General features: G+C 41.8%; 1 protein-coding gene across 2 annotated transcripts; it reads right to left on the bottom strand.

The window, feature by feature from the left end:
- Positions 1 to 951: 951 nt before the first annotated feature.
- LOC147526050 (SMAD family member 4) lies at positions 952 to 23,958 on the bottom strand. 2 transcript variants are annotated; one of them, XM_086630577.1, is made up of 12 exons: positions 23,599 to 23,958; positions 22,519 to 22,693; positions 22,064 to 22,093; positions 16,927 to 17,142; positions 13,286 to 13,405; positions 13,043 to 13,153; positions 11,165 to 11,215; positions 8,900 to 9,083; positions 7,782 to 7,950; positions 4,688 to 4,826; positions 3,271 to 3,517; positions 952 to 1,393 (listed from the first exon to the last, which is right to left on the bottom strand). In XM_086630577.1, exons 1-11 carry the CDS (start codon positions 23,845 to 23,847, stop codon positions 3,306 to 3,308), a joined length of 1,656 nt encoding a protein of 551 aa, XP_086486703.1. In that variant the 5' UTR covers positions 23,848 to 23,958; the 3' UTR covers positions 952 to 1,393; positions 3,271 to 3,305. The 2 variants fall into 2 exon arrangements, with proteins under 2 accessions (XP_086486703.1, XP_086486704.1); XM_086630578.1 differs by lacking the exons at positions 952 to 1,393; positions 13,286 to 13,405 and having other exon boundaries at positions 3,036 to 3,517.
- Between the last annotated feature and the right edge of the window lie 3,087 nt (positions 23,959 to 27,045).

Genomic DNA, 27,045 nt, shown 5'->3' on the forward strand with positions numbered 1-27,045 from the left:
ACCGCTTAGCAATTATGGCTCCTTCCAAGGGATTCCTGTTATAATTGTTTTAAGTATTTTTAAATCATTCCAGCAAAAAGGTTTCTTCTCCTACACCTCTACCATGTTAACTCCAAATGCCCTCAACTTTCAAAACTAACAATCACACGGCTAAAGTCACCTAAACCTTCTGGTACTAATCCCAGCTCTCCAGTACATGAAGTGAAATTACAAAGTACTCCAGCACAATGCTTTTTTTGAGGAGTGCATAATTGAGGGTAAGAAACACAGGGGTAATTATTTCATTGGAAGAACTAAGCAGAGCAAACATGGGAACAAGATTGCAAGAGATTGCTAGTTGAAAAAAAAAAACCAACACTTGTTGAATTCACTGAATTTGAGATATTCAGAGCTGAAGAGGAGACACAATTCTGGTGTTCTTGATTGACATCCCTGCCTACAGTGTATATGGGGATTGTCGTGGCTCTTTTTTGAATCTCAGAAAAAGACACAAACGCAAGACTGTCAAAGATTCAATGTGCTGCTGCTGAAGGGTTTCCAATCCATTATGCGCTGCCTTTTACGCCTTGTCGTAAGAAATAAAAGTACAAAAATTAAGTTAAAAGCATATTAAAAACTCAGAACAAGATTCTCTCCTTTTGCCCTTTAACAGTTACAATTGCATTTTATCGGTAACTGCCTGGTGGGTAAGATGAATGCCATTTCTATATTTTTACTGCCTCACACAACATTCAGATTTCTCCTGATGTGGGGCCTGTGATTCCTTGGTTCTGATAAACTCCGTTTACATTATTTTGTTGTTCTATTCTGAATATTTTTGGCCATCTAAATACTACACTGTAGGTAGGTAGAGGCTTAAGGAGACTTGCAAAACATCTGCAAAAAACCCTAGTCTTAACAGCTGAATTCTTTCAGACTGTAATACAGGCAAGAACACCAGCAGACAGAAGCAATCTTTCATTATTTTATCAAAGTTTGGCACAATCAAAACATAAGCAACTGGTACAGAGAGTGTTCTGCGAAGTAGCCATATATAGATTAGTCATCCACCAAGATAAGCACCTTGCAAAACCACACAGGTAAATAGGGAGTAAGCTCATGGAATCATAATCAAATGAACAGTCTGTTATAAGCAATTCATCACTCGAAAGGCCAGACACTTCCCAAAAGCTGAGGCACCTTGTATCCAGCAATAAGAGCAGGGCAGACAATTCAAAAGGGAGGTTGACAAGAAGAACGTGTAGTCAGGCTTTTCATTTCTTCTCCCAAATCAAGTTTTCTGTTGTGGATGAAGCATAATCGAGCTGCTGGTTAATAAGCTTCTCTAAGGATGTAGTCAGAATCCTCCACTGAAAGCGTTCCTCAAGAATCTGAAGTTTGCTTTTCAGACAAACTAGATCATTAGGAGAAAAAGGAAAATGAAAAGGGTTTTAAACTGAAGGTCTTGGGAAAAACAAACATTAGTTTTTCCAAACATCGAGAAGTTGCCACATAAGAGAGGAAAAAAGTTCTCATTAGAAGTTAGTGTGAAGAAGGCAACACTGTTAATGAAAATACAGAGAAAACTAATTCGTTTCTGGCCATTGCTCCAAAGTTATGTCTTCTGCACTTCCACGCCTAAAACAGAAACAATGACTACTGACTTCTTTCATAAGAATTTCAGTGTATAGGGGAAGCAATACCTAAACACTGTGTGTCACAGCCCTCTACAGATTCCTGAAACTATGCAAGCAACTTGGCAAAAAGCTTTTGAATAATCTCTTCCAAGACTTCTACTCGTGTTCACCACTACAGCTGTGCTGCCAGGTCAGCTCAGTACAGCATGGCAGGCAGATTGAACTAGCAGTGCTTGAAGGACTTAAGTTGGAGTCTACATAATTCTAAGCCTGTTTAACTAAGCTCCAACTCCCTGCGCATATGCTTAAAAATAAGGAATTCCTGCTCCTTCTTCCTACCCCATCCAATAGCCAAAAGAGATATCCTCAGGACACGCTTTTATTGAGAAGCAGTGAAAGTAAGAAAAATTGGACTTGCTTCCTGGCAAGTTCAAACCATCAAAAACTCCTACCATTATTGGCTGCTGCTGCTGGTCTTGTGAAGGAAAATAATCCATCGCTCAAGATCAACGGTTTCAAGGTGCAGTTACGTAATAGAAGCAAACTAAATTTATAAAAATCAGGGTTTTCATAATTTTATTTATACTATTAAATAGAGAGAAAGCATACATATTGTATCTGTCATACAGTCAATACATTTGCATTTTTCCTGCTATAAATTCTCTATACAAAGTCATTGCCAAGTGATACGGTCATTGATGGCATAGGGCTTAAAATAACCAAGAGGTATAAAAACAAGTTTGCCATCTTGCCCTGAGTGGAAATGATGAACAGATACAAAAACTGGATACCAAATATTGATGTAATATTATACATGATTTAATGGTATATGCAAGTAAAAAGAGTCATGCAACTTTTTAAAATACCTACCAAGTTTTACTTGAGTAAAATCACAGAAGTCAGTAGTAGTTATGAAAATACGTTCCTGCCATTAGGTTCTCATTATGCAACTTCAGGGGCAACTTTGCAGACTGAGTATTTCATGTTGTATTTAAACTGAGTACCAGCACTGAAAGTTTCCATTTCCTTTAGTGTTTTAAAACTCATGTGTCTAAATAAAAGTCTAAGATTTTTTTTTTAAAAAGTTAGTAAAGGAAGAGCCACATTTCTTTTCCTCGCTATTTTTAATCAATGCCAACAACATGTCTCATCCCTCACTTTTTGGCAGCTTCTATTTTTTAATCTGGAAAAATCATAAAAAGATAGTAAAAAAAAAAATAAAGAAGTCTTCTGTTAACTATTGTTCCCTAAAAAAAGCATCACAAATCAGTCGGAATTTTAAAGTTGCTATAAGGCAAATGTTTGTAACTATTAGAAGGAATTTTCAGATATAAATATATAAAATATATATTCTGCATACAAAAGGCTCCTGTGAGGCTTATCATCAAGATGCCATAATAGAGAAGGAAAGTTTCAAATACTGTAAAGTCTCTATAAGGCGTTTACCTTTCACTTTAAGCCCTGAGCCATGTATTATGACAATTAAGTCCTGAAAATAACTGAAATCCAAATTCTGCATGTTCAGTTTCTTTCTGCTAAGAGCAAGGTGGCAAACACATTTTTAAAACCTGGTTTTAGAAGATTAGGCAGAACAAAAGTAAAATATATCTTCAGGTTATAAACAGAATTGTATTTTACAATCCACCATCCTCACAATATAACGGCCCACAGCAGTGCAGCAGAGGGATCTCAGTCTAAAGGTTGTGGGTCTGCAATAGGCATGGTATGGAGAACTTCATCTAGAAGCTGGAGAGCACGGTGTAGGTGAATTTCAATCCAGCACGGCGTCTCTTTGATGCTCTGCCTTGGGTAGTCAGGTCCCCAACCTTTTACAAAACTCATCCTGAGTATGCACAAGCGGCGCAGGTCATCTACACCAATCCCAGCAGCAGCTGACAAACCTAAACAGGAGAGGTTTCAAGTAAGTGTTTACAGACATGCTCTTTCATCACCTGTTTGTTCAGCCGTTTCTGTTTGCTTGGCTGTTTCCTCATGTACAATTCCCTCTCACTACGGCCAAGGCCAATCCGTATCTCTAGATCTCTGTTATAATGAACACAGCAAATTATTTTGTGTTTCTTCCAATTACATTTTTTTTCATCGTTCTGCAATCTTGAAAGGGCGTTGAAATATAAAACTCCTTATAATAAAGCAGACATGATGAAACCTAACGTCTTATGTGATACAACGCATGTAAACCTTATTTAGGAAATACACTAAAAAAATTCTTATTCTTGAGGTTTGCTGAATGCTGCATTTTCAGCATAAGAACTCAGACTGACCACCTGCAGAAAGCTGAATTAACAAATTACACTACTTACATCTAATAAAATAAAAAGATGAATACAGCTGGCAAACTTCGAATTGCAAGTATGGCTAAGACGGAAGTTAAATACATTCCCCAAAACGCCTTCAGCAATTTGTAGGATATTTGGAGAGCGCCACGTGGCAATACAAGGAATACAGAAAACACTATGGCACATAAAGCAGCCCGAGACATGTAAGTACTTAGACTTTTCAAAGTATTTAGGTACAATTTCAAGGATCTAGAATTTAGTAACTAAAAAAACTCTAGCCTAGAATAACTTAAAAGAAAGAGAAAAAACATTCTCACACTCTCCTCTTCCTCTTCTCAGGAATCTTAAGTTTCCCTAAACCTAGTCAGGACTTTGTCGCCCAGTAATTCCCATTGTTTTCAGTAACATTTTTATAAGCTTAGATCTCAAAGGTCATTTTTCAAACTCGGGTCTAAGCAGCCAAAAGTGTATCTGTTTAAAAGTAACAAGGTTATGCTATTTGGCCTTGCATATAAATGTTTTCTGTCGTACTGCATATCCAACATCCTCTGAAGACAACAGAGTGAAAACAGTTGTGTGAAGCGGGTACAAAGTGAATGAATACAGATTTACCATGATGTCACCCCAGCCCCAATCCTGCTACCCCATTCCAAGTTCCTTTGTACTGTCACAGGGGTAGTGGATGGATGGGTGGAGGGATGCTGTTATGAGAGCACGCTATGTTATTTATTTTCAGATAAGGGAAAAAGGAGACCAAGCAGTTCATGTACTTACTAATGGCTGGGGCTATTCCACCTACTGATCCTGGTCCAGGGATGTTTCCGGCTACTGCTGCAGCTTGAGCAGCAGCAGCAGCTTGGGCAGTGGCAGCCTGCTGTTGCATCTGGCGATGACACTGGCGTAAATCAAACACCTTTTAAAAAAAAAAAATTTAAATATCGAACTATGTAGACTTACTGAAATCAATGAAGGAAAGAATTCCTCAACTCCCAGCCTCAATAATATGGACCTCTCTTCACTCCCAAAGCAACTTCTACAGTCTCACCATACACTTGGGTAAAAGTAAACCTTCCCTGACTAGTTTAATTTCTAACAGAAATAATCCATTAAAAGTTGATTCTTGGAGACTCTTATGTGACGTTACTACCACTGGCAATACCAGAACCTGGCTGAGCTGAGCAGGCTAAAGCAGTACCCTGTGCAGAACTGACTGCAGGATCAAAGTCTTATCAGGCTGTAGCATCCTTCAAATCCTGACTTGTTAGTTAAATCCCAGGATTTTTAAATTTGGTGGCCTTCTATGATGAGGTGACAGCATTGATGGATCGGGGAAGAGCAACTGACATTTTCTACCTGGACTTATCCAAAGCATTTGATAATGTCCCACACGACATCCTTGTCTCTAAACTGGAGAGGCATGGTTTTGATGGATGGACCACTCGGTGAATAAGGAATTGGCTGGATGGTCGCACTCAAAGAGTTGTGGTCAACGGTTCAATGTCCATGTGGAGGCCAGTGACGAGTGGTGTTCCTCAGGGATCAGTACTGGGACCAGTGCTATTTAACATCTTTGTTGGAGACATGGACAGTGGGATTGAGTGCACCCTCAGCAAGTTTGCAGATGACACCAAGTTGTGTGGTGTTGTGGACACGCTGGAGGGAAGTGATGCCATCCAGAGGGACCTTGACAGGCTGGAGAGATGGGCCTGTGAGAACCTCAGGAAGTTCAACAAGGCCAAGTGCAAGGTCCTGCACGTGGGTCGGGGCAATCCCATGCACAAGTACAGGCTGGGCGGAGAATGGATTGAGAGCAGCCCTGAGGAGAAGGACTTGGGGGTGCTGGTGGATGAGAAGCTCAACATGAGCCGGCACCATGCGCTGGCAGCCCAGAAAGCCAACCGTGTCCTGGGCTGTATCAAAAGCAGCGTGGGCAGCAGGGCGAGGGAGGGGATTCTGCCCCTCTACTCTGCTCTCGTGATACCCCACCTGGAATACTGTGTTCAGCTCTGGAGTCCCCAACACAAGAAGGACACGGAGCTGTTGGAGCGGGTCCAGAGGAGGCCACGAAGATGATCTGAGGGCTGGAGCACCTCTGCTATGGAGACAGGCTGAGAGAGTTGGGGCTGTTCAGCTTGGAGAAGAGAAGGCTCCGGGGTGATCTTATAGCAGCTTTCCAGTACCTAAAGGGGGCCTACAGGAAAGCTGGAGAGGGGCTTTTTACAAGGGCGTGTAGTGACAGGACAAGGGGCAATGGACTTAAACTGAAAGAGGGGAGATTTAGGTTAGATATAAGAAAGAAATTCTTTACATTGAGGGTGGTGAGGTACTGGAACAGGTTGCCCAGAGAAGCTGTGGCTGCCCCATCCCTGGAGGTGTTCCAGGCCAGGTTGGATGAGGCTTTGGGCAACCTGGTGTAGTGGAGGATTTCCCTGCCCATGGCAGGGGGGTTGGAACTAGATGATCTTTGAGGTCCCTTCCAACCCAAACCATTCTATGATTCTATGATTTCCAGAAAATAGGCATAAAAATGAAAATGGAAGTCAACAAGTCCTGCTTAACTTTATCAGACTTTATTCTTCTTCACTGCTCTACTGAAATGGTTAGTCTATTTAAAAGAAATATCAATAATTGATAGGCCTGAAGTTTCAGCAGCTAGGTTTCAGGTTGGTGGCATTTTATATCTTTGTGATCAAGCTTGACACTAATATATACAGGAGCTCTGTTCTCATACTAGAAAGATCTGTTAGAGCTGTTGGAGCAGGTCCAGAGGAGGGCCACAAAGATGATCCAAGAGCTGGAGCACCTCTGCTATGGAGACAGGCTGAGAGAGTTGGGGCTGTTCAGCCTGGAGAAGAGAAGGCTCCGGGGTGATCTTATAGCAGCCTTACAGTACCTGAAGGGGGCCTACAGGAAAGCTGGAGAGGGACTTTTTGCAAGGGTGTGTAGTGACAGGACAAGGGGCAATGGATTTAAACTGAAAGAGGGGAGATTTACATTAGATCTAAGGAAGAAATTCTTCACTATGAGTGGTGAGGCACTGGCACAGGTTGCCCAGAGAAGTTGTGGATGTCTCATCCCTGGAAGTGTTCAAGGCCAGGTTGGATGAGGCTTTGGGCAACCTGGTGTAGTGGAGGGTGTTCCTGCCCATGGCAGGGGGGTTGGAACTAGATGATCTTTGAGGTCCCTTCCAACCCAACCCATTCTATGATTCTATGATAAAGTTCATAACGGAGGCCGGTGGGGGTTTCTTTCATCTTCATTATACAATCTGACTGCAAAACTAAGGATTAAAAAAAAAAACTAACAAAACAAACAAATCCCAAAAAAATTCCAACAAAAAAAACACTGCAAACTTCAAGCAGTTTATATCTAATTCAAGAATGATTTTTTTGTCCAAGTAATAATCCCCTGAAAATAATTTATTTCCATGCAACTTTCTGTGATCACTTCATGTTCATAACATGTTAACGCACACTTTACACTTCTACTGCATTTATACATACTTTCCCAACTTTTCTTGTTTTGGAGAGAGAATAAAGAAACAGATAACCTATGCTAAAAATTTTAGTAGCAGTTAATTTAAAACTGTAAGGCTAAAAATACAAAAAATTGCTATCAAGATTTGTTTGTGACAAAATACAAAATTAGTTACTTTCATAGTATCTAGATGATACTTTTAGTTTAGAGTAATTTTAAAAAGCCATCTTGACCAAAAGTGACTTGTCAAATGGAAAGTTTTAGGGTTTTTTAAAGGATAATCAAAAGCAAAGTTACATTTATTTCAGTGTTTCATAGCTTCCCTAAGATTTACGGGAACCAAATATATGCCATTTCCCCCACAATTTTCGTCTAGGAACACCAAACCAACCTTTATATATGCACTTGGGTAAATCTTGTGAACAGCATCCCCTGGTGCACGCCCTGCTTCTCTGTCCAGGTAGTAACTTTGAACGAAGACCGCATGGTCACTGAGGCATCTCACCCACACGTCGCCTTCTCCTTTGCACTCCAACTGCACCCCTTTACCTATGTGCAATCTTAAAAACAGTTCTAATGCACTTGCGTATACATACTATAAATCAGACCTTTACTAAATAAACCATAAACAATTCTCCAGCTCTCAGTCATCTGTGATATCTTAATTTACACTTCACTCATACAAGGACTTGAAATTGTAGTTATCTTAGGTATAAGTTAGTATACAGTTACACAAAATCTGTAAAGCAAAAAGCCATCTGTAATACCATGTAAAAATCTATGGGAAACACAAAACGTAGAAGGCAATGATATTCAAGTAGCAACTAACTCACTCTCAATATAGAGCTAGGATACCAAATGCATTCAGTTCTGTTCAGAAGTGTAAAATCCCACAAGTATTCTAGTATATAAAGTCACTCAAGTACATATACAAAGTCACATTTTAATGCAGAACTGTACGTTCATTTGGATCACATTACAGCAATCTAGCATTTTGACTGTCATAATGCAACATTTCTGAAGATATGGAATCATTTTATTCCTTCTTGTTCCAAAGAAGAAAAAAGTTGCAAGATTGCTTCAGTTCTCTATGCTTCCACATCAAAGCCTAGCACATGCATGGTGAGAATGAATGAAAATCCAACTAGCTCTCTATCAATCTTTCTTTGCTCCTTTGAAAAAAATCTATATATTGCAGTTATTCTCGCATCACTCTCTGGTGTGAAGAGCTAATATTCAGCTTGCATACATAATGGCATGAGTTGCTAATTTTATCCTTGAAGGCAGTCTTTGAAAGCAATGTGCTATTGCAAAGCACTGAAGGTCTTTGTCACACAGTTCACATTTTGAATACATTACAATAGCGGCCTAGAAAGATATACTCTACTATAGCTAATTTAGTTAAAAGAAACATATCATACTTGTAATTTCAAAAGGGAGACACACATTGAAGGCAAAACAAAATATTATCTAATACCACAGACAGAGCTTTTGGGATCTGCAGAATACCTTGCTCTCTCAATGGCTTCTGTTCTATGGACGTTGGAAAGCTGGCCCAGGCAAAAACGGTCTCCTCCAGAAGGATCCACGTATCCATCAACAGTAACAACTGGACAGCTTGAAGGGACCTTAAACGTTTCCCCGACTTGCACGTCCATTTCAAAATATGCGATTGAACACCAGTATTCTGGAGCTAAAGAACATAGACAATTAACTGACTGAAAGGCACAAAAAACCCCTATAAATCCATTCCCAGACAAGCCTTCTGCAACTGCATTTGTCATTCAGAGTAAGAGTGCACATTCACAGAAGCAAATTCAGATAGACAGAGACATGTCTGCTAGCGCAAAAAAATACTACATACTACAACAAACATGGGCTTGTCATTTTTATTTGAGCACACATCAATGCTAGGGTTTTTTGTAGGTAAGATCTTACAAGTCTTTGTACAGTTTATAATTCCAGTTAGATTTTATAAAATCCTGCACCTTATGACTATAGCTTGATTTTGTCCTCCTTTAGCATGAAGTAGTAATACATATATTCATGGTTAGGCTGATAGAAACTAACTCTCAAACAGATCTGGCTTAAGATGTAAGAGTAACTACCTCCTAGGTGAAGTCAGTTTTCTCTATCCTCCCTGCAAAGCAAATCAGATTTGGAAAGCAGGGCAACAGGGAAAAAACATCAAAGATCACGTACTGATCTTGTCTGCATACAAGTCAGGCATGGGATAAAACAAGGAAGTATTAAGCAAGGGAACAGAACAAAATGGCATGTTTTAATAGCAAAGAGGTGCCTTTTAACTCATACTATTTTAAAAAGAAAAAATGGCTACAAAGGAAAGATGGTACTTGGAAGAAGCTACCATGTGAGGAAAGGAAACCCTGGCTCCCAAGAGGATGCTACTGAAACCTAAACACTCAAGTCAGGAAACCTGACAAAGCACACAAAGTGACTTTGTATATGTATATCTGCTGCTTGTGTGCTATCTGGGAGCAAACGGCCTGTCAAGCCTTCTGCATGGTTTGTTGTGTGTGCTTTCAGTGTTAGAGTTTCTCTCTTCAGACACATTAAAACCTAAAGTTGCCATAAGCTTAAGTCACTGGGGATTTCAGGGACTCAGCACTTGCCCCATTTCCACAAAAGTGTAGCACAGCTGGCACTTAAGCAGCTTGTTGTGTAGGGCAAAGAAAAATCAGCACTACAGCATACTCAAAATAAAGGAAGCAGAAGAACTAACCTAAACACAGCAGCCTGATGAGCCAATAGGAAAGAGAGCGCTCTCAGTGCCATAAGTGGTACTCATTCATTACAAACTGCAGCATCCAACAGCACAGCTACTTATCTTAAGAAACTGTTGTTCTGCTTTTATTAGAAAAGAATAAACCAAGGTGCCTGAACTCCTTTAAGTTTTTTTATCTTCAAATAACTCATGTCTCTGAGGACTGAATAGGGTGAAATCAATAGGGTGAAAAAGACATACTAAATAATATGAAATACAATTTAGCTACAGTTGGATTCAGCCAGCAATTATCAAGAGTTTTATTTCTGGCACTGATTCGGTCACTGGCCAATGAATAAATGAGTTCAACTTTTAGGCTTTTCAACTATGTCACTCTCCCTGTGCAGGCAACAGCTCTGCTGTTGTTAAAAACAGAATACCACCTTGCACCTGCAATGGAACTAGCTTGTACCGCAAGACAAGACCTCTTTGGTTCCATTAACCGCTACCATTAATGAAGACTCTTGGAAAGAGCAAGCTTGTATGCAAAGGTCCAAAGACTAACTTCAGCACTGAAATGCTAAGAAGGGCAATACCTATCTTTCAGGGTATCTGGCTGTGATGATGGACTTCCTAGATCATGGATCCAAGAGGGCTTTGGCATGACCCAAACTCCATGATGTTTCTAAGCAGGCAAAAAGTACAACTTCAGGCACCCTGCAAAGTTTAGGATTGAGGACATTAAGAGTTCAGATGCCTTCAGGGTAGGAACCAGCTTAGTGTGGGTTTGAGGATTGCAATTTTTGACTTGGGCATCTAAATTAAATTCAGTTCACAGAGCACATCACTATTTCAAAACAGAGAGGTTCGAATTCAAAAGAAGGCTCATCACAAAATTGTTCCTCTCCTTCTTTCCTCCCCTTTTAAATATGTATCTCAAATTTCAGAGTACTCAATACTAAAAAAAAAAAAAAAAAAAAAAATCAGACTCAAACCAGAAAGTTATTAATTTTCACAATACTTAGCATTACATGTTAGATTTTACTCACCAGGATGATTTGATATAGGAGGCTGGAATGCAAGTTCATTGTGAACTGGCCCTTTAAAAGAAAACATGCAATTTGTTTTACATGAGTAACAATAAGGTTTTCTTTCTGAACTTGTTTTCCTATAAAAGAGACTTGTCAGGATGCCAGATGTTACAAATCCCAGTAATTTCTGAATCAAATGGCCAAATCTGACAGGAGAGAAAAACACCCACAGAAAAATTACACTCTTAGAGGTTTCCTAAAAATTCAGAAGTTGAGTAGAGCAAAGAGCTCCATTAGTATCCCTGGAGAAAAGGCTACATGCTGCTCAAGCCAGACCCAGATCCAGGAGAGAGCAGAAAACAGATGTAGCATGGAGATGTAATAGAAACAGGACTCAGGCTTCACATCTGCCCCCAAGTTGGGCAAGGAGAGAATCACTGTATAAAGGAATGTGATATAAATCTGTCAGAAACCACACTTCATTAGTTTCACCAATCACAGAACAAGTTGTCCAGCATGCTGTGGACTTAACCTTAAAAGAAACACTCTCTGAAGATGGAAGAAAGCCCTAGAGAACTCACTTTCTAAAGAAAAAAATACTGAATATGGTCTTGGTATTGGGTCAGTTTATTCTCTCCACTTTTATAAACTCACTAGGTCCCTTACAGGCAGCAGAGAACAAGAAGGAAAGACTTAAACATAGTATTATAATTAACAGCAGCTTTTGCAACAAGATGTCAAAACAGGCACAACGCTGGTAGGTGTCAAAACATGCGACTTTCTGAAGTGAGAAGAGGCAGCAGCCAAGAAAAGCTCTGTGTGGCATCACCAGCTAGTTACAAATATTAATTATGGAAAGATACATGCACTGAGACATTTATAGAGTATCTACAGCACCACTGAAGTTTTGACATCCTGGTATTTCTGACAAATAAGATAAATGAAGCAGGATCCTAACATAACAAAATAATGAAACTTAATAGTCTAAACCGCAATTTTCTTGATAGAGACAAGCTGAAAAGTTATTCTAACTAACTCACAGAATATTCTCCCCTCTACTAACAATGACTGCTGCAAACAGGTGATCTGGTTAAGTACTATGTTAGGAAATAAAGAACTGTTCAAGCTTTTTGCCACAGAAATTAGAAAAAACCTTTAATTTGGGTGGGTTTGTTTTTGCACTATACTTTTATAATGTATATACTGTGCTAGACACTTACACTAGAACTTTGATCGCTTTTTTTTTTTCCTTCCCATATCCTGTATCTTAAAACAAGAATTTGTGGTCCTATTTTCTAGATGAAAAAGATTGTCAATTTTGTGTGCCAAATGCATTCGTGAATCAGGCTGCGGAAAGACCACTTAATTGACAAATACTTTACTGCATGAGCTTTCACAAAGTTCTTTTAAACTGGCTAGTGTACACAGACACGTCTTCCAAAGCTTAATGTAGATTGTTATATCATTAAGGCATGACTTCAAAATTTCTAGAAAATAAACGCAGCCAGAAACTTCCAAGTTTTGAAAGAAAAACATCCAAACAACATATTCTGAATCAACTTCCTTTTCTGCAAAGTAAATATTTACTACAAGACTGCAAAGCTTTAAAAACGGAAGTTTAGAAAGGAAATGCTAGCTTTGTTAGGTATAGTAAGACATCTATAATATAGATGGTATCACTACAGCTATCTAAATTTCTAATCTCTGCTTCTTTAACAGAGGAAAGTCCATCAAGCTCTTATATTTAACCATCAGAATATACTAAACACAGAAATAGTAGTTCTATAATTAAAAAAAAAAAAGGATTTGAAGGTAAAGAATAATCACAATCACAAATGAGCCCCCACCATTCAACAAAACTGAAAACAAACTGATCTGAAAACCTGCACTACTTACAATAATGTCCAGGATGCATGGGTGGATGATGCTGAAGATGGCCGTTCTGGTGGTGAGGTATGGTGGGTGTGTAGGCTGCCGTCCGACTTCCAGTCCAAGTTGTAGTACTATCTAGAAAAATGAAAGCAGTGGTTGGTTTTTAAGGGAGTTTTCCTGCGTCTCACTTCCAACCCTCTATTTCTCCTGAACATTTGGAAACTGGTTTTAGAAAACTAAGAGCAGCACACATCTGTATATACTCACTGTGATGGTAAGTAGCTGGCTGAGCTGTAAACCCATTCTGCTGAGCTCCTGGCTGAGGCCCTGATGCAATCTGTAAGAGTCCATCACTATGGCTACCTGTCAATATACTGGTAGGTTGACCTGGTAAAAGAACACACTACCTATTCGTGAGCGTTCCAAAATTTTAATTGAGAAGAGCTCAGCACTACTGGGTAGGAAAACACACCCAACGAAAGGCGCTGTAATGCACAGTTCCTACAAGTGTGGTTTCAGGAGTTTTTTCCACCCACCAGTGTCTTAGGAAACTTGAAGCAAGATGCTCTGCATCAGCTAATTCTGACTCTGACAAAATATTTTAGGAGTAGAAGCATGCAGAGAACTGTTAATCAACCACATCTTTGTTTTGTTCACATCTCATTTTTCAGTTCAAAAGGAAAGAAGAGATGTCACAGGTTTTATTGAATAACATAGTTGGAGTAGATAGTAGGAAAAGGACTTGGGGGTGCTGGTGGATGAGAAGCTCACCATGAGCCGGCACCGTGCGCTGGCAGCCCAGAAAGCCAACCGTGTCCTGGGCTGTATCCAGAGCAGCGTGGGCAGCAGGGCGAGGGAGGGGATTCTGCCCCTCTGCTCTGCTCTCCTGAGACCCCACCTGGAATACTGTGTTCAGCTCTGGGGTCCCCAGCACAAGAAGGACATGGAGCTACTGGAGCGGGTCCAGAGGAGGGCCAGAAAGATGATCCGAGGGCTGGAGCACCTCTGCTATGGAGACAGGCTGAGAGAGTTGGGGCTGTTCAGCCCGGAGAAGAGAAGGCTCCAGGGTGATCTTATTGCAGCCTTCCAGTACCTAAAGGGGCTACAGCAAAGCTGGAGAGGGGCTTTTTACAAGGGTGTGTAGTGACAGGACAAGGGGCAACGGATTTAAACTGAAAGAGGGGAGATTTAGATTAGATCTAAGGAAGAAATTCTTCACTCTGAGGGTGGTGAGGCACTGGCACAGGTCGCCCAGAGAAGTTGTAGATGCCCCATCCCTGGAAGCATTCGTTCTAGATTTGGTATGAATCCGAAGAGGCCAACAGTAGGTCCAATAAGTTGCTCATTTTCAGCATGTTATAACTACTGTTCCTAAGGAAGACACTTGCTTAAATTTACATTCCTCCAGAACATACTGAACAGTATTTTATTTTTAAAGAGTGTGCTGGAATAGAGCTGCATACATCACTGGACTCCTTCCTGAGAAAGTTGCTGGTTTGTTTTTTTTTTTCTCCCAAATAAATATTTCAAGAATTGTCTAAGCTTTGAAGTAAAACTACAAATATTTCAGAAGGGGTTAGGGGTTAACAATTTGATTTTACAAGGCTTCAGCTCAGCCATCAACACCAAACTGATCAGCAGTTTCACAAGTACACTTGCACTCTCAAACTGGTCTGGCTAGCAGAATTTAACACGCGGAAAGCTTGAACTAAAACCTAAAAGTAAGGTTTTTTTCTTGCCCACTTGGCTCCAACAATTACAGCATTGATGAGAAAAACTTATTGACTATAAACTGTTGTGCAAAGGCAATACAATTAAACTGCCTTTTCCTTTTTTCTCTACTGGAGACAAATACAGAAGTCATACCTCAGCTTGGGAAAATCATTAGTTTTAGAAAATAAGTTATCAACTAAAATTAAAGAATATTATCAAAACACCATACCACCATAATTCAAATTAGATAACATGAAATCCATTATATTCACACATCTTTGATATTAAAGTGACAAAGAGTATGTGAAACCCCTCCAAACTTCATGGTTTCATGTCATGGGTTTGTGTGAAGGGGTTCTGGTGGCAGGAGAGGGGATTTGCTCCCTGTGACTTCCCTGGTTTTGGAATCGGGTCAGACCTGGTTCTGGCCACCAAATCAGACTCCCATCCCCCTCAGGGTTGAGCCAATCGGGGCCTCTGCGAATTGCCCTATTTAAGTCGGGACAAAGGAACCAGAAAAGGTGCTTTGCCCAGGAGTGAGGAGAGAAGGGAGGAGAGCACTGCCCCCGCTCCCTGGCTGGGCAGCTGCCTGCGCCAGGCCGTCGCCACCCGGGGAACTCAGGGAGCGCCCCACTCCCGGGGTGCCCACTGGGCTGAGTTCACCCAGAGAGGACTGAGATCTGAGAGAAACGGCCACACAGACACCAGGTCAGTGAAGATAGAATGGGACGAGGTGTGCTGGAGCTGAGTTTCCCCTGCAACTGGTGGCAAGACGGCAGGCAGCCCCCCTGCAGCCAGGACAGACTCGGTGGGGCAGAGACCCACTCACAGCCCGCGGAGAAGCCATGTCGGAGAAGAGATGCCTGAGCCTGAGAGAGGTCGTGGAGAAAGGGACACACAACAAGGTAGAGACGCATCCAGAGTCCATGGGACGACCCACGCCAGAGCGAGTGGCAACAGCTCCCTAAGAATCCATGACTGTGGTAAAGCCCGCACTGGAGCGATCCGATGGGGAAGGATTGCATCCTGCGGGTAGGGCTCACGCTGGAGAAGTCTGTGGATTTTCCTTGTGAGTAGGGGATCCACTGGAGCAAGGGAAAAGGGTGTAAGGACTCCTCCTCCTTTAAGAAAGGAGTGGCAGTAACAACATGGGATGAACTGACCTGCACTCCCCCAGTCCCTGTCCCCTGCGCTGCTGGGGGAGGAGGTAGAAGGTGTTGTTTTTAAGATCTGGCTGTGTTTCTTTTTATCCTCTCAAGTAACTGGTTTTGTTTCTCTTTATCCTTTCAAGTAACTGTTAATAAATTGTTTTGCTTTATTCCCAAGCCGAGTCTGTTTTGCCCAGGACCATGGTTGGTGGGTGCTCCCTCTGTTCTGACTCGACCCTCAGTCCTTTTATTATATTTTTCTCCTCTCCACTTCACTGGGGAAGGAGTGAGAGAGTGGCTGTGTGGAGTTTAGTTGCCGGATCAGCCTAAACCACAACATTTCCCTACATTAGGGCTGCAGGACACTGCATACATAACTGTTTTACTGTCCTGCTGGAGTGAAGTGTGAGGTTTGATGCTAGTAAACCAGACTCTTCCACTTGTACCAAATACACATAGAAAAGTAAGAAAAATATCAAAGCAGCACTCCAACAGACTCATGAAAATATTAATTAGGACTGTCACTTTGGTAGTACAGTGGGTCATTATAAAAGTAATCAAGTTAAAACTGGAAGACTCATTTTGTCAGCTGCAGAACACTAAAGAACTGTCTGAAAACCTCTCAATACTGCCACCTTACAGTATATCCATTTGTTGTCCTGCTTGCTGTTGTAATAAAATAATAAAATTCTTCCATTCCTACAGCAATTATTCCAATAATAGCCATAATGTTTTGTCAGTGGTCAATTGTTTTAACGTTCTATCACTGAACCTTTGGCATATCCAAAATAGTCTTGTAACATTCAAGTAGTGCAAGTCTTACTGAAAAAGACTGGGTCACCAGGAAAAATTACTCAAATTATGCTCGAAATTAAACCCTTACATTAACACTTATGAGACTGCCTAGATCATATTGCCACATGCTTTACCAGTGTAGTGTGGCAGCAGCACATTTCCAGTGTAAGATCTACTTTGGCAAAAATCAGTGGTTATCTTTGAGCTTTCACATTTTCAGTTTAGCATTTCACATAATCTCAATGATCTTACTTGTTGAAGCCACAGGAATGTTAGGAAAATTAGTGGTGCTGGTAGTGCTAGCCTCAGTAGGAGCTAACATGGCCGGGGTGCTATAAGGCTCTGTAGATGCCCTGTTACTTGGTGGATGCTGGATGGTTTGGACTGAATGGCCTTCAGCAGAAGACAACGACGGCTGCCCCTCGTAGTCATGAACATACTCATCTTTTACCAACATACTTGATGGAGCTGTGAAGAAGCAAACAGTTAAACATGCAAAGCAAATCTATTTTCAGCATTTAACTACAAATTGCACTATTACTTTCAAGCAATAACAATGTTATTAAAACAACTAGGGAAAGAATTTAACCTATATAAACATTGCTAAAGTACTCCTCTAAATTACAAATAAACACTTCAAGCCAGTAGTAGAAGATTTTGAAGCATAACTGGATAGAAAAGCAAAATGTTTATTTTGCTTACTGCTGTCAAACAAGCAGTTTGGTCCCACAGTAGCAGACTCCAATAGCATTTTGTTTTCTAGTCCATCATTGTGCGATTGGACATGGTTAATAAAAAGAGAAAAAAAACGCTTTTTGTTAAGCACCTAAATATACGTTCATGCAATAGCCAACAAACCAATTCCTAGTATATAAGAACATACATAAAGCTCTGTCCTGGTTTTAGCTGGGACCAGGTTAGCTCTTCTTTTTAGCAGCCAGAAGAGCTCCGTGTTTTGGTTTTACTCAGAGGCTCACTCTGAGAAGAATGCTGATAGCAAGATGATGTTTGTGGTTGGACCTGAGACTCCAAGGGCTTTTCCGTGTGCCGGAGTGCAGAAGCACGGCGGGATAAGGGGGGAGCACAGCTGGGACAAGGGGGACACGATTCCCCTTGTGATTTGTGGTGGAACTTAAGACTGAGGCCAAACTGGCCAATCAGTATTCCATATCATGCAGCGTCATGCCCAGTATAACAGTGAGGGGCAGCCGGACAGAAGGGCTTTTGCGCTTTGGCTCTTTCGCCGCTTTTGCTCTTTTGCACTTGCTGCGCTGTTGCTCTATTGCTTTTTTTTTTTTCCCCCTCTCTCTCCCAGTACTCCCACTCTCGGAGTACTCTCTCTCTCTCTCTCCCTCTCTGCCCCTCTCTATTTCGGGGCCTCGCGTTCGTCCGGGATTGCAGCTTCGGGACGAGACGGGCTTCGCATACGAGGGGGTGGTGAGCATCTACACTGTGTATTAAATCATCTGTATTAAATTGTTCTTATCTCAACCCACGGGTTTCCCGTTTCTCCTTTAATTCTCTCCCTCATCCCTGGGGGTGGGGGAGGGGGAGTGACCGGCTGTGTGGGGGGGTTCAGTTCCTGGAGCAGCCTAACCCACAACAAGCTCCTAAGAAAAAAGTAATTCATGAACATGGCACAAACTTCATGCATCCCTTAAGTAATTTTAAGCAACTACCATCCAAATTGACTAAACCCACCAAATTCACAAAGACAATACTACTCTATATTTAACAATGTAGTCAGTAATTCAGAATATTCCACATACAGCATAAGGAAATTACTACCATCACCACTAAAAGAATTTATTTCTATATATCCTATTGAGCATGTTAAAGTAAAACTCTTAGACTTGTGCTGGGTTTATGTGGTGGGGTTTTGGTAGCAGGAGAGGGGCTGCAGAGATAGCCCCTGTAAGAAGCTGTGAGAAGCTTCCCCAGCTCCAAAACCAGTTGGACTGGTCTCTGTCCAGGTCAGATCTCCCATCCCCTCAGGCCAGGGCTGAGCCAATCAGCGTCTCTGCAAATGTCTTATTTAAGATGGGGACAAAGGAACCCAAACCAGCCTGGATCTACAGTGAAGAGGGGGGGAAGCAAGGGGCTGGCCCCCAGCCAACCAGGTAGGCGGCTGCTCATGCTCAGTCACTGCTTGGAGAGCTCCAAAATGCCCCACTCCCGAGGTGCCCGCTGGGCAGAATTTGTCCTGCTGGGACTGCGGAAGTTCATTGGGCTGGTTGGGCCCAACATGGCTGCAGCAGAGAGAGGAATGATATCTGAGAGAAACAGCTACGCAGACACCAAGATCAGTGAAGATGGGGCAGGAGGAGGCATGTCAGAGCTGAGATTCCCCTGCAGCCCGTGATGATGCCCCATCCCTGGAAGTGTTCAAGGCCAGGTTGGATGAGGCTTTGAGCAACCTGGTGTAGTGGAGGGTGTTCCTGCCCATGGCAGGGGGGTTGGAACTAGATGATCTTTGAGGTCCCTTCCAACTCTAACCATTCTATGATTCTATGAGACAGCAGGTGGCCCCCCTGCAGCCCATGGAGATTAACAGTGGAGTAGAGATCCACCTGCAGCCCATGGAGAAGCCCATGCTGGAACAGAGATGCCTATGTCTGAAGGAGGTCATAGAGAATTGTCTCTGTGGGAAGGACCCCCTACGCTGCTGGAGACTGATGACAAAGCAAAGATGCATCTGAAGTCAGTGGAGGACCCCATGCTGGAGCAGGTGGCAGCACCCTAAGAAGCAATGGCTCTGTGGGAAAAGCCTGCACTGGAGCAATCTGATGGGTAAGGATTGCATCCTGTGGGAAGGACTGATGTTGGAGAAGTCTGTGGACTGTGTCCTGTGAGTAGGGGATCCATTGGAGCAGGGGAAAAGAGTGTAAGGACTCCTCCTCCTTTAAGAAAAGGAGCGGCAGAAACAACATGTGACAAACTGACCTGCAGCCCCCATTGCCTGTCCCCCTGGGCTGCTGGGGGAGGAGGTAGAGCCAGGGAAAAGAGAGAGGTAGGGGGGAAGGTGTTTTTAAGATCTGGCTTTGTTTCTCCTTATCCTCTCTGAAGTAACTGTTAAGGAATTAAATTGATTTGTCCCCAAGCTGAGTCCGTTTTGCCCGGGGCCACGATTGGTAGGTGATCCCTCCTTGTTCTTATCTCACCCCTCAGGCCTCTGGTTACATTTTTCTCCTGTGCACCTCACTGAGGGGGAGGAGTGAGCGAGCAATGGGCCGCATGGTAGCTTTGCTGCTGGTTGGACTAAAGCACAACGCACTATATTATCTCCCATGCTCATTTTTAAAGCAGCCTTAAATATATTAAAATCCGACAGTAATTTTCTGTTTCTTGTTGCAAAAACAGTAGCACAACAATGAAACATTTATTATGTATTTAACTGCTGGCTAGTAAACTTTGATACCGTACAAAATTATTATTTTTCAGAAGACACGGGTAACAATGCAAATTAGCAGAGATGAGCACACAAGTTAAAACTTGTGAAGTTAACACTTTGTTGGAATGTCTGGTAGGTTTTAAGTAGTTTTTGTTTGAATACTTCTAATAATATGCTAAAAGCATTGAATAACCCAAGTTTCCTTCTCTATGAATTTCTTCTAGAAGGAAAAAAAAAAATTCAGTTTTGAAATAAAGCAGTTACCAGCTGCACAATCTCAGATGTCTGAATAACGTTCATTGGACATTTAATGTCCAGTTTCTCTCAAGTTTCAGGGAGAGCTAGAATATTAGACAACTTCAATTGCATATTAATTACAGAATTTCTATTATTTTATTGTTAAAGTACTTATTAAATCATAAGCATCTATTATTCCTGTCATGGTTTGAAGTGGGGGGGGAGGTCCGGGTGGCAGAAGCTGCCCATCAGACTGGACTCCCGTCCCCCTCGGGGCTTGAGCCAATCAGAGCCCCTGCGAATTGCCCTATTTACGTCGGACAAAGGAACCGGGAAGGTGTGTGCCTGTGCCCAGGGGCGAGGGGAAGGGAGGGGGGCACGGCCCCCGCTCCCGGCTCCCGGCCGGGCTGGTACTCCACCCGTCGAGGATGGCCCCGACGGAGCCGCTTGGGGCACTCGGGGAGAGCCCCGCTCCCGGGGCGCCCACCGGGCCGAGTTCACCCAGAGAGGACTGAAATCTGGGAGAAACGGCCACACAGATAAGAGGTCAGTGAAGATGGAACGGGACAACGTGTGCCGCGGCTGAGTCCCCCTTGCCAGCAGCCCCTTTGCAACCAGCCCTCAGTGGGGCAAGCAGAGACCCACTCGCAGCCCGTGGAGGACCCACGTCGAGCAGAGATGCCAGAGCCTGAGCACGGTGCATCTCGAGCCCGTGGGATGCCCCCGCCGATGGGGAGGGGTTTCGTTAAAGGAGATGCCCGAGCCTGAGACTGTTGTGACTCACGGGCACAGGGCGAGGCGCGTTTACGCATCTAAGTCTGTATGATGACCCACACCGGAGCGAGTGGCTACGGCTCCTTAAAGCCCAGGGCTGGTAAAGCCCGCACTTGGGGCAAATCCAATGGGGTAAGGATTTGCCTCCCAGCGGGCAGGATTCACGCTTTCGCCGTGAGTAGGGGATCCACTGGAGCAAGGGACAATGGTGTAAGGACTCCTGCTCCTTTAAGGGAAGCAGCAGTAACAGCATGGGATGAACTGACCTGCACCCCCCCATTCCCTGTACCCCTGCGCCGCTGGGGGGAGGAGGTAGAGCTGGGAAGAAAAGGCAAAGGGGGGGAGTGGTGTTGTTTTTAAGACCTGGCCTTGTTTTCTTGTTATCCTCTCAAGTAACCATTTTTGTTTGCTTTTCTCTTTGTAGGTAGCTGTTAATAAATAGTTTTGCTTTAAGAAAACAGCCTCTTTTGCCCGGGACCATGGTTGGTGGGTGCTTCTCTGTTCCTGTCTCGACCCTCAGCTCTTTTATTATATTTTTCTCCTCTCCATTTTACTGGAGTGGGAGAGCTGCGTGGGGTTTAGTTGCCAGATCGGCCTAACCCACGACAATTCCCAATTCAATTAATTCAATCATACAGGTGCACACATTTTTGGGTGTTTGTTTTGGTTTTTGTTGTGCTTTTTTTTTTCCAATTAGTAGCATTTAACAGTGAGGTGTTTTTCTTTTTTGTTGGGGTTTATAAGTTGCAGGCAATGAAAACAGAACATACCTACAAGCTGAGCTGAAGCCTCAATTTAAAAAAATTTATCAATACTTGCCTCTCATATGCTACTTACCTGGTTTTCTAAAACCAGAGAGACAAATGAATTTCCATCTGCTCTCTATACTCCCTCCCAAGGAGATACACAGGAATAAACTGTGTACATACTGAAGAGTTTAACACAGTTTGTGCCCATAGAAATGCAATAGTAAACAGAATTACTTACCAGAACTCTGTAGTGTCAGTCCTGAGAGATCTTTAAAAAGAAGAAAAATAAAAGGGAATGTGGAAGATTATATATGCACAGATCTTTAACAATGTTTGAACATTAAGTTTATAAGCTTTTACAAATTAGTATTACAGATTGTACATATTATACCCCCTCCATCACATGTGTCTCAATGCTAAGTTATTCCTAGGATACACATTAACTTTAAGAACCACGTGTAAAGCCAACAGGAAGGCTTAAAACAAAAGCCACAAACTGTTCTTTCAAATTTGGAATAAAGGTAAAAGAATAATTGTATTAAGAAGACAGAGAAGAGCATATGAGAGTAACTTATAATTAGATCATCATTAAAAGTTAATGTTTATAATTTAGGCCTGTATTTTCTACACTCAAAAGGAAAACATTTTGCACTCTATTCCCACTGTTCCATTTTAAATCAAGAGTCTACTTACCGATGCCAGGCGATACTACACGCTCATAATGGTAAGGATTTACACAGACACTGTCACATTTTAAGTCAAAAGCATACTGACAATATTTAACATGCTTGAGTTCATTTTTATGAAGATCGGGCCACCTCCAAAGACGAGCGTAAATCACATGAGGGAATCCCTTGCGACCAGCCACCTAAAAAGTTAAGACACAAAATTTGATTGGGAAAGTAGCAAGGCATTTCGGTTTACTTAGTGAGGAGCAAAGCTGGAAGAGGACAAACAATACCACAACCTCTCTCCATCATCAAAATATGAAAAAAAAAGCTGGTGTACAGCTTACCCAAGTTCTGTACTCAACAGAAATAAATTTTTATTAAGGTTTTGCTACAGTTAAGTCAACACTGTGATTCTTCAGAAAAAATACTAGATACAAAACGTCAGAAGCAGAATTTGTGCTTTATGTAGTATGTATGGTCACCTTCCCCACCATGGATGATGAAGGAGCTTTGCCCCAGAAGAGGAGGAATGAAGCACTAAGCTACACTATAAGGAATTTACAAGTAGAAGAATGCCAATTCATTATACTGGGGGAAAAAAACCCCAACAATGCTCCTAGGGTAGACAGAAAGCTAGCCAGCAAACATGACATCTGTCCTGGAACAAGGAATTCGCGACCCAAGCTATACAGGTACTGAGTACTGACGATATAAGGCTAACGTAAGTCCTCAGCGCAGACTCCTTGGAGTACCTTAGCAAGGGATCACAGGTCTTTCTTCACACTGCTGACCAACACAGAGCTAACAGAAGCTTGTAGTGAAAACACCAGGATAAACAGCCGAATTTGTTACGTGACCCTGCTTTTTACTGCCACACACACACTCGTTTAGAACGGCTGATCTCATCCCTTCTGCTCCTTTTGAAAAAAATCATCAACTACTGCAGCAGTCCAGAGCTCCAGCCACAAGACATGCCTACAAATGGGGGCGAGGGGGGACGCAAGAGAAGAGCTACTCTTCCTCAACACTCTAGGATCCTGCGTCACTCACTTCTGCTCCGGCTTCACTAGGAGGAAAACATCTGATTTTCACTGGTACTAACCTGAAGCCTCCCATCCAGCGTTCTCTGTATTGTAACACACTTGCTAGGATGAGCTCCATTTGTGGTTATAGCTGTAATCAAAGAATCCAATTCATCTTTTTTCTCCTTTAGCTTTTTAACTAAACTTTCAATTGCGCGTTTTGCAAAAGTTTCACTCTCTCCACCTTGTCGATGGCACATCAAGCTGTGAACAATGCTCAGACAAGCATCATTACTTGTTGGCGTGTTAGTAATAGACATATTGTCCATTTGTCACAGCTTTCTCTTTCGGATCAAATGTCAGTTTTGGGGGCTGTTATGATTTTCAAGCTGATGAACAAGAGATGATCCAAGTTAAGTGTTAGATGTACTGTCTCTTGGTAAAACCTAGGAAGAAAAAAAATATCTACATTAGAATTGTTTGTAACAAATTGCAGATCATGTTTCTAAGGAAGTCTGTGGCTTTTTTCTTTTATTTTCAAGATAAGTGTAGGATGTTAAAAGCACATGAAAAAACTGCATTGCTTGTCCCATGATAGCTAAAACATGCTTAAGACGCTGCTCGCACAGTTTTAGATAAGATTATTTTCTTCCCCTAGTAACAACATTTAAATAAATATTATAGTTTTTATTGTCCAGTTCTGGGCCCCTCAGTTCAAGAAGGACAAGGAACTGCTGGAGAGAGTCCAGTGCAGGGCCACAAAGATGATGAAGGGAGTGGAGCATCTCCCTTCTGAGGAAAGGCTGAGGGAGCTGGGTCTCTTTAGCTTGGAGGAGACCGAGGGGGGACCTCATGAATGTTTATAAATATGGAAAGGGTGACTGCCATGAGGATGGAGCCAGGCTCTTCTCAGTGGCACCCAATGATAGGACAAGGGGAAATGGATCTAAGCTGGAACATAGGAGGTTCCGCTTAAACATGAGGAAGAACTTCTTCCCAGTAAGGGTACCAGAACACTGGGACAGGCTGCCCAGAGAGGTTGTGGAGTCTCCTTCTCTGGAGATGTTCAAAACCCGTCTGGACACGTTCTGGTGGGATCTGATCTAGGTGGTCCTGCTCCGGCAGGGGGATTGGACTAGATGATCCTTTGAGGTCCCTTCCAATCCCTGACATTCTGTGATTATGTGTGATCTTTGACTGTCACACATTCAAGAAGTGCCTTAACACCTTCTTACTATATTACTTTCATGTGTGCAAATAAAAGCAAAACGCAATCTTAATGTATTATGTTTTTAGAAGATTGCCTTTGAAGATAAGGTTCCATCATGCCCTCAGACATGGAGTGCTAGATATTCTACAAAACAACAGTATGCTTGTGTGATTCAACATTTGACGTGAGCATGAAACTTCAAAATCATTCCTTAGCACAGCCCCTGCCCAAGTAGGTGATCCCAACACTACAGCTCAAGCTTAGATTTACAGTAGAATAGGTAGGACCAAATATATTGAACAAAGATCTTCTTACTTCCCTCCACCCAGGAATTTCATGGAAACAGCAATGGGTGAGAGTATGTCTTTGGAGGAAAAAGGGGCAGAGAGAAGAGACAGGGAACTCGAGAAAAGCAGCAGCAGGAGACAGCGCTTGTAGCAAAGCTCTCAGCTTCACCTACCAATGAACAAAAATCTATTACTATAGTGTGATGTGAGCAGAACACAGGAAAAAAAAAAATGGGACAAGCTAATGTCAAATGCTAACAAGTTACAAAGTTAGAGAGAAATACCTCATTATGTTATAGAAAGCAATTTATTTCTTTCAACAACTAAGTATTAACAGGTATGTTACAAAACAAGTGAACAACTAGTGTTCTGTAGTCTAAGTACTGTAACAAGAATAAGATCCTCTGAAGAGGATATAAATCTGAAAGACAAAAGCAGTTAAGATAATTAAAAACACCTTTGATGATCTGTAGCAAACAAGCTACTATCTCAGAGAACTGATAAGTAACCATTAACTGAAACTCTTCCTTCGAGACTGATGCAGACTTGAACAAATACCATAATTATTCCATCCATTCCATCCCTATGGCTGCCTTGCTGAAGGGTGATGTATCTTTTTAGCCTGTACAATGAAATTCAAAACACGAAGCAGCTGTCTAAAATTAAAAATGTAACACTGGTGCCACATGCCTCATTTTCATGTCTGTGGATAATTCTGCCAGAAATGTTTACCTGAACAATATAAATAGATTCTAAAAACAGGCATCTATAATAGTATGCTACCTCATATAACTAAAATCAAATATATTAATGACTTATCTATGTGGAAGTATCATTACTGAGCTCTCACATTAGTGCCCTCATTGCACTTACATTTATCTTATGGGCAGGAAAGCAAAATAAGCACCATACTGACTCAAACTATTCCATTGTTCCCAGATCAACTGCTACATTCTCTCTGTCAAAACAGCAATCATTTTACTAGCATGACTAGAAAACAGAGACCAGGATTAATGTTCAGCATCTTCTGCAAAAGCTATGAAAACCCAGTGCTAGCTCAGAGCTCTAGGAAAGCATTCCTGCTTGTGGAAGCAAGGTGCTCCTGATCCACTAGACAAAAATGGAGCAAAGTACAAAAAGCAGATGAAGTAGATGAGATCTCAACCAAAGGGATAATCAATGCATTTATGGAACATTCATATTCCACCTTGTTTGCCAGTATCTCTTCAGCTGCACCAGCAAGATAATATCATAAGCTAGCACAGCTTAAGAACAAGTGCTTTTACATGCCAAAAACCAAGAGTAACAAAAACAGTAAGAGTCATGGCTTCCAAATATTTGCACCAACTCTTCATGCAGCATACTAGGTATTTAAGAGATATGATCATTTGGAAGGCCTCACATGAGGCCCAAGAGTTGCTGAGGTATATTTCAGTTTGAAATTCTTCATCAAAAAAGCATGCAGATGCATAGACAGGCACACACGCATGCACAGTCTGAAGAAGGCACAAAGGTTTTAGAAAGATAAAAAAGTTTTTCTGCTTTTGATGGTTAGAAAAAACACATGGACTTGATTTCCTTGCTTTTACAGAGGTATTACTACAGTTGTACAAAAGCTCAACTGAGACATAAGGGCAGAGGCTGCTAAAAAATACAAAGACTTCATCTAAATACCTGTCAATGTGCCTTAGCCATTCAGTCAAGTAAATTTTGAAGCTTATCTGAAAAATCCCTTCCTCCAAACAATTCCCATTTCCAATTCTCTGTGTTTGAAATTTGATGAGAAGTTACAAATCCAGATTTCTTAAAAAGAACTCAAATTATTTTCTACATATTAAGAACAACCTTAAATTAATAATTTTTATACTCACAAGTCTTATCTTCCCCCTCTCCTCTCACAAAAGCCACACTTTGCAATTTTGGGAGAACAATCAATCCCAAACAAGAAAACGAAATAGCATGCTTACACAGACAAAACAGGTGGTTATGGATAGAACTGGAAGTCAGGGACGTAGCCCAAAGGAATACAA

Source organism: Tauraco erythrolophus, unplaced genomic scaffold, assembly GCF_009769465.1.
Source record: "Tauraco erythrolophus isolate bTauEry1 unplaced genomic scaffold, bTauEry1.pri scaffold_37_arrow_ctg1, whole genome shotgun sequence".
Taxonomy (NCBI): Eukaryota; Metazoa; Chordata; class Aves; order Musophagiformes; family Musophagidae; genus Tauraco; species Tauraco erythrolophus.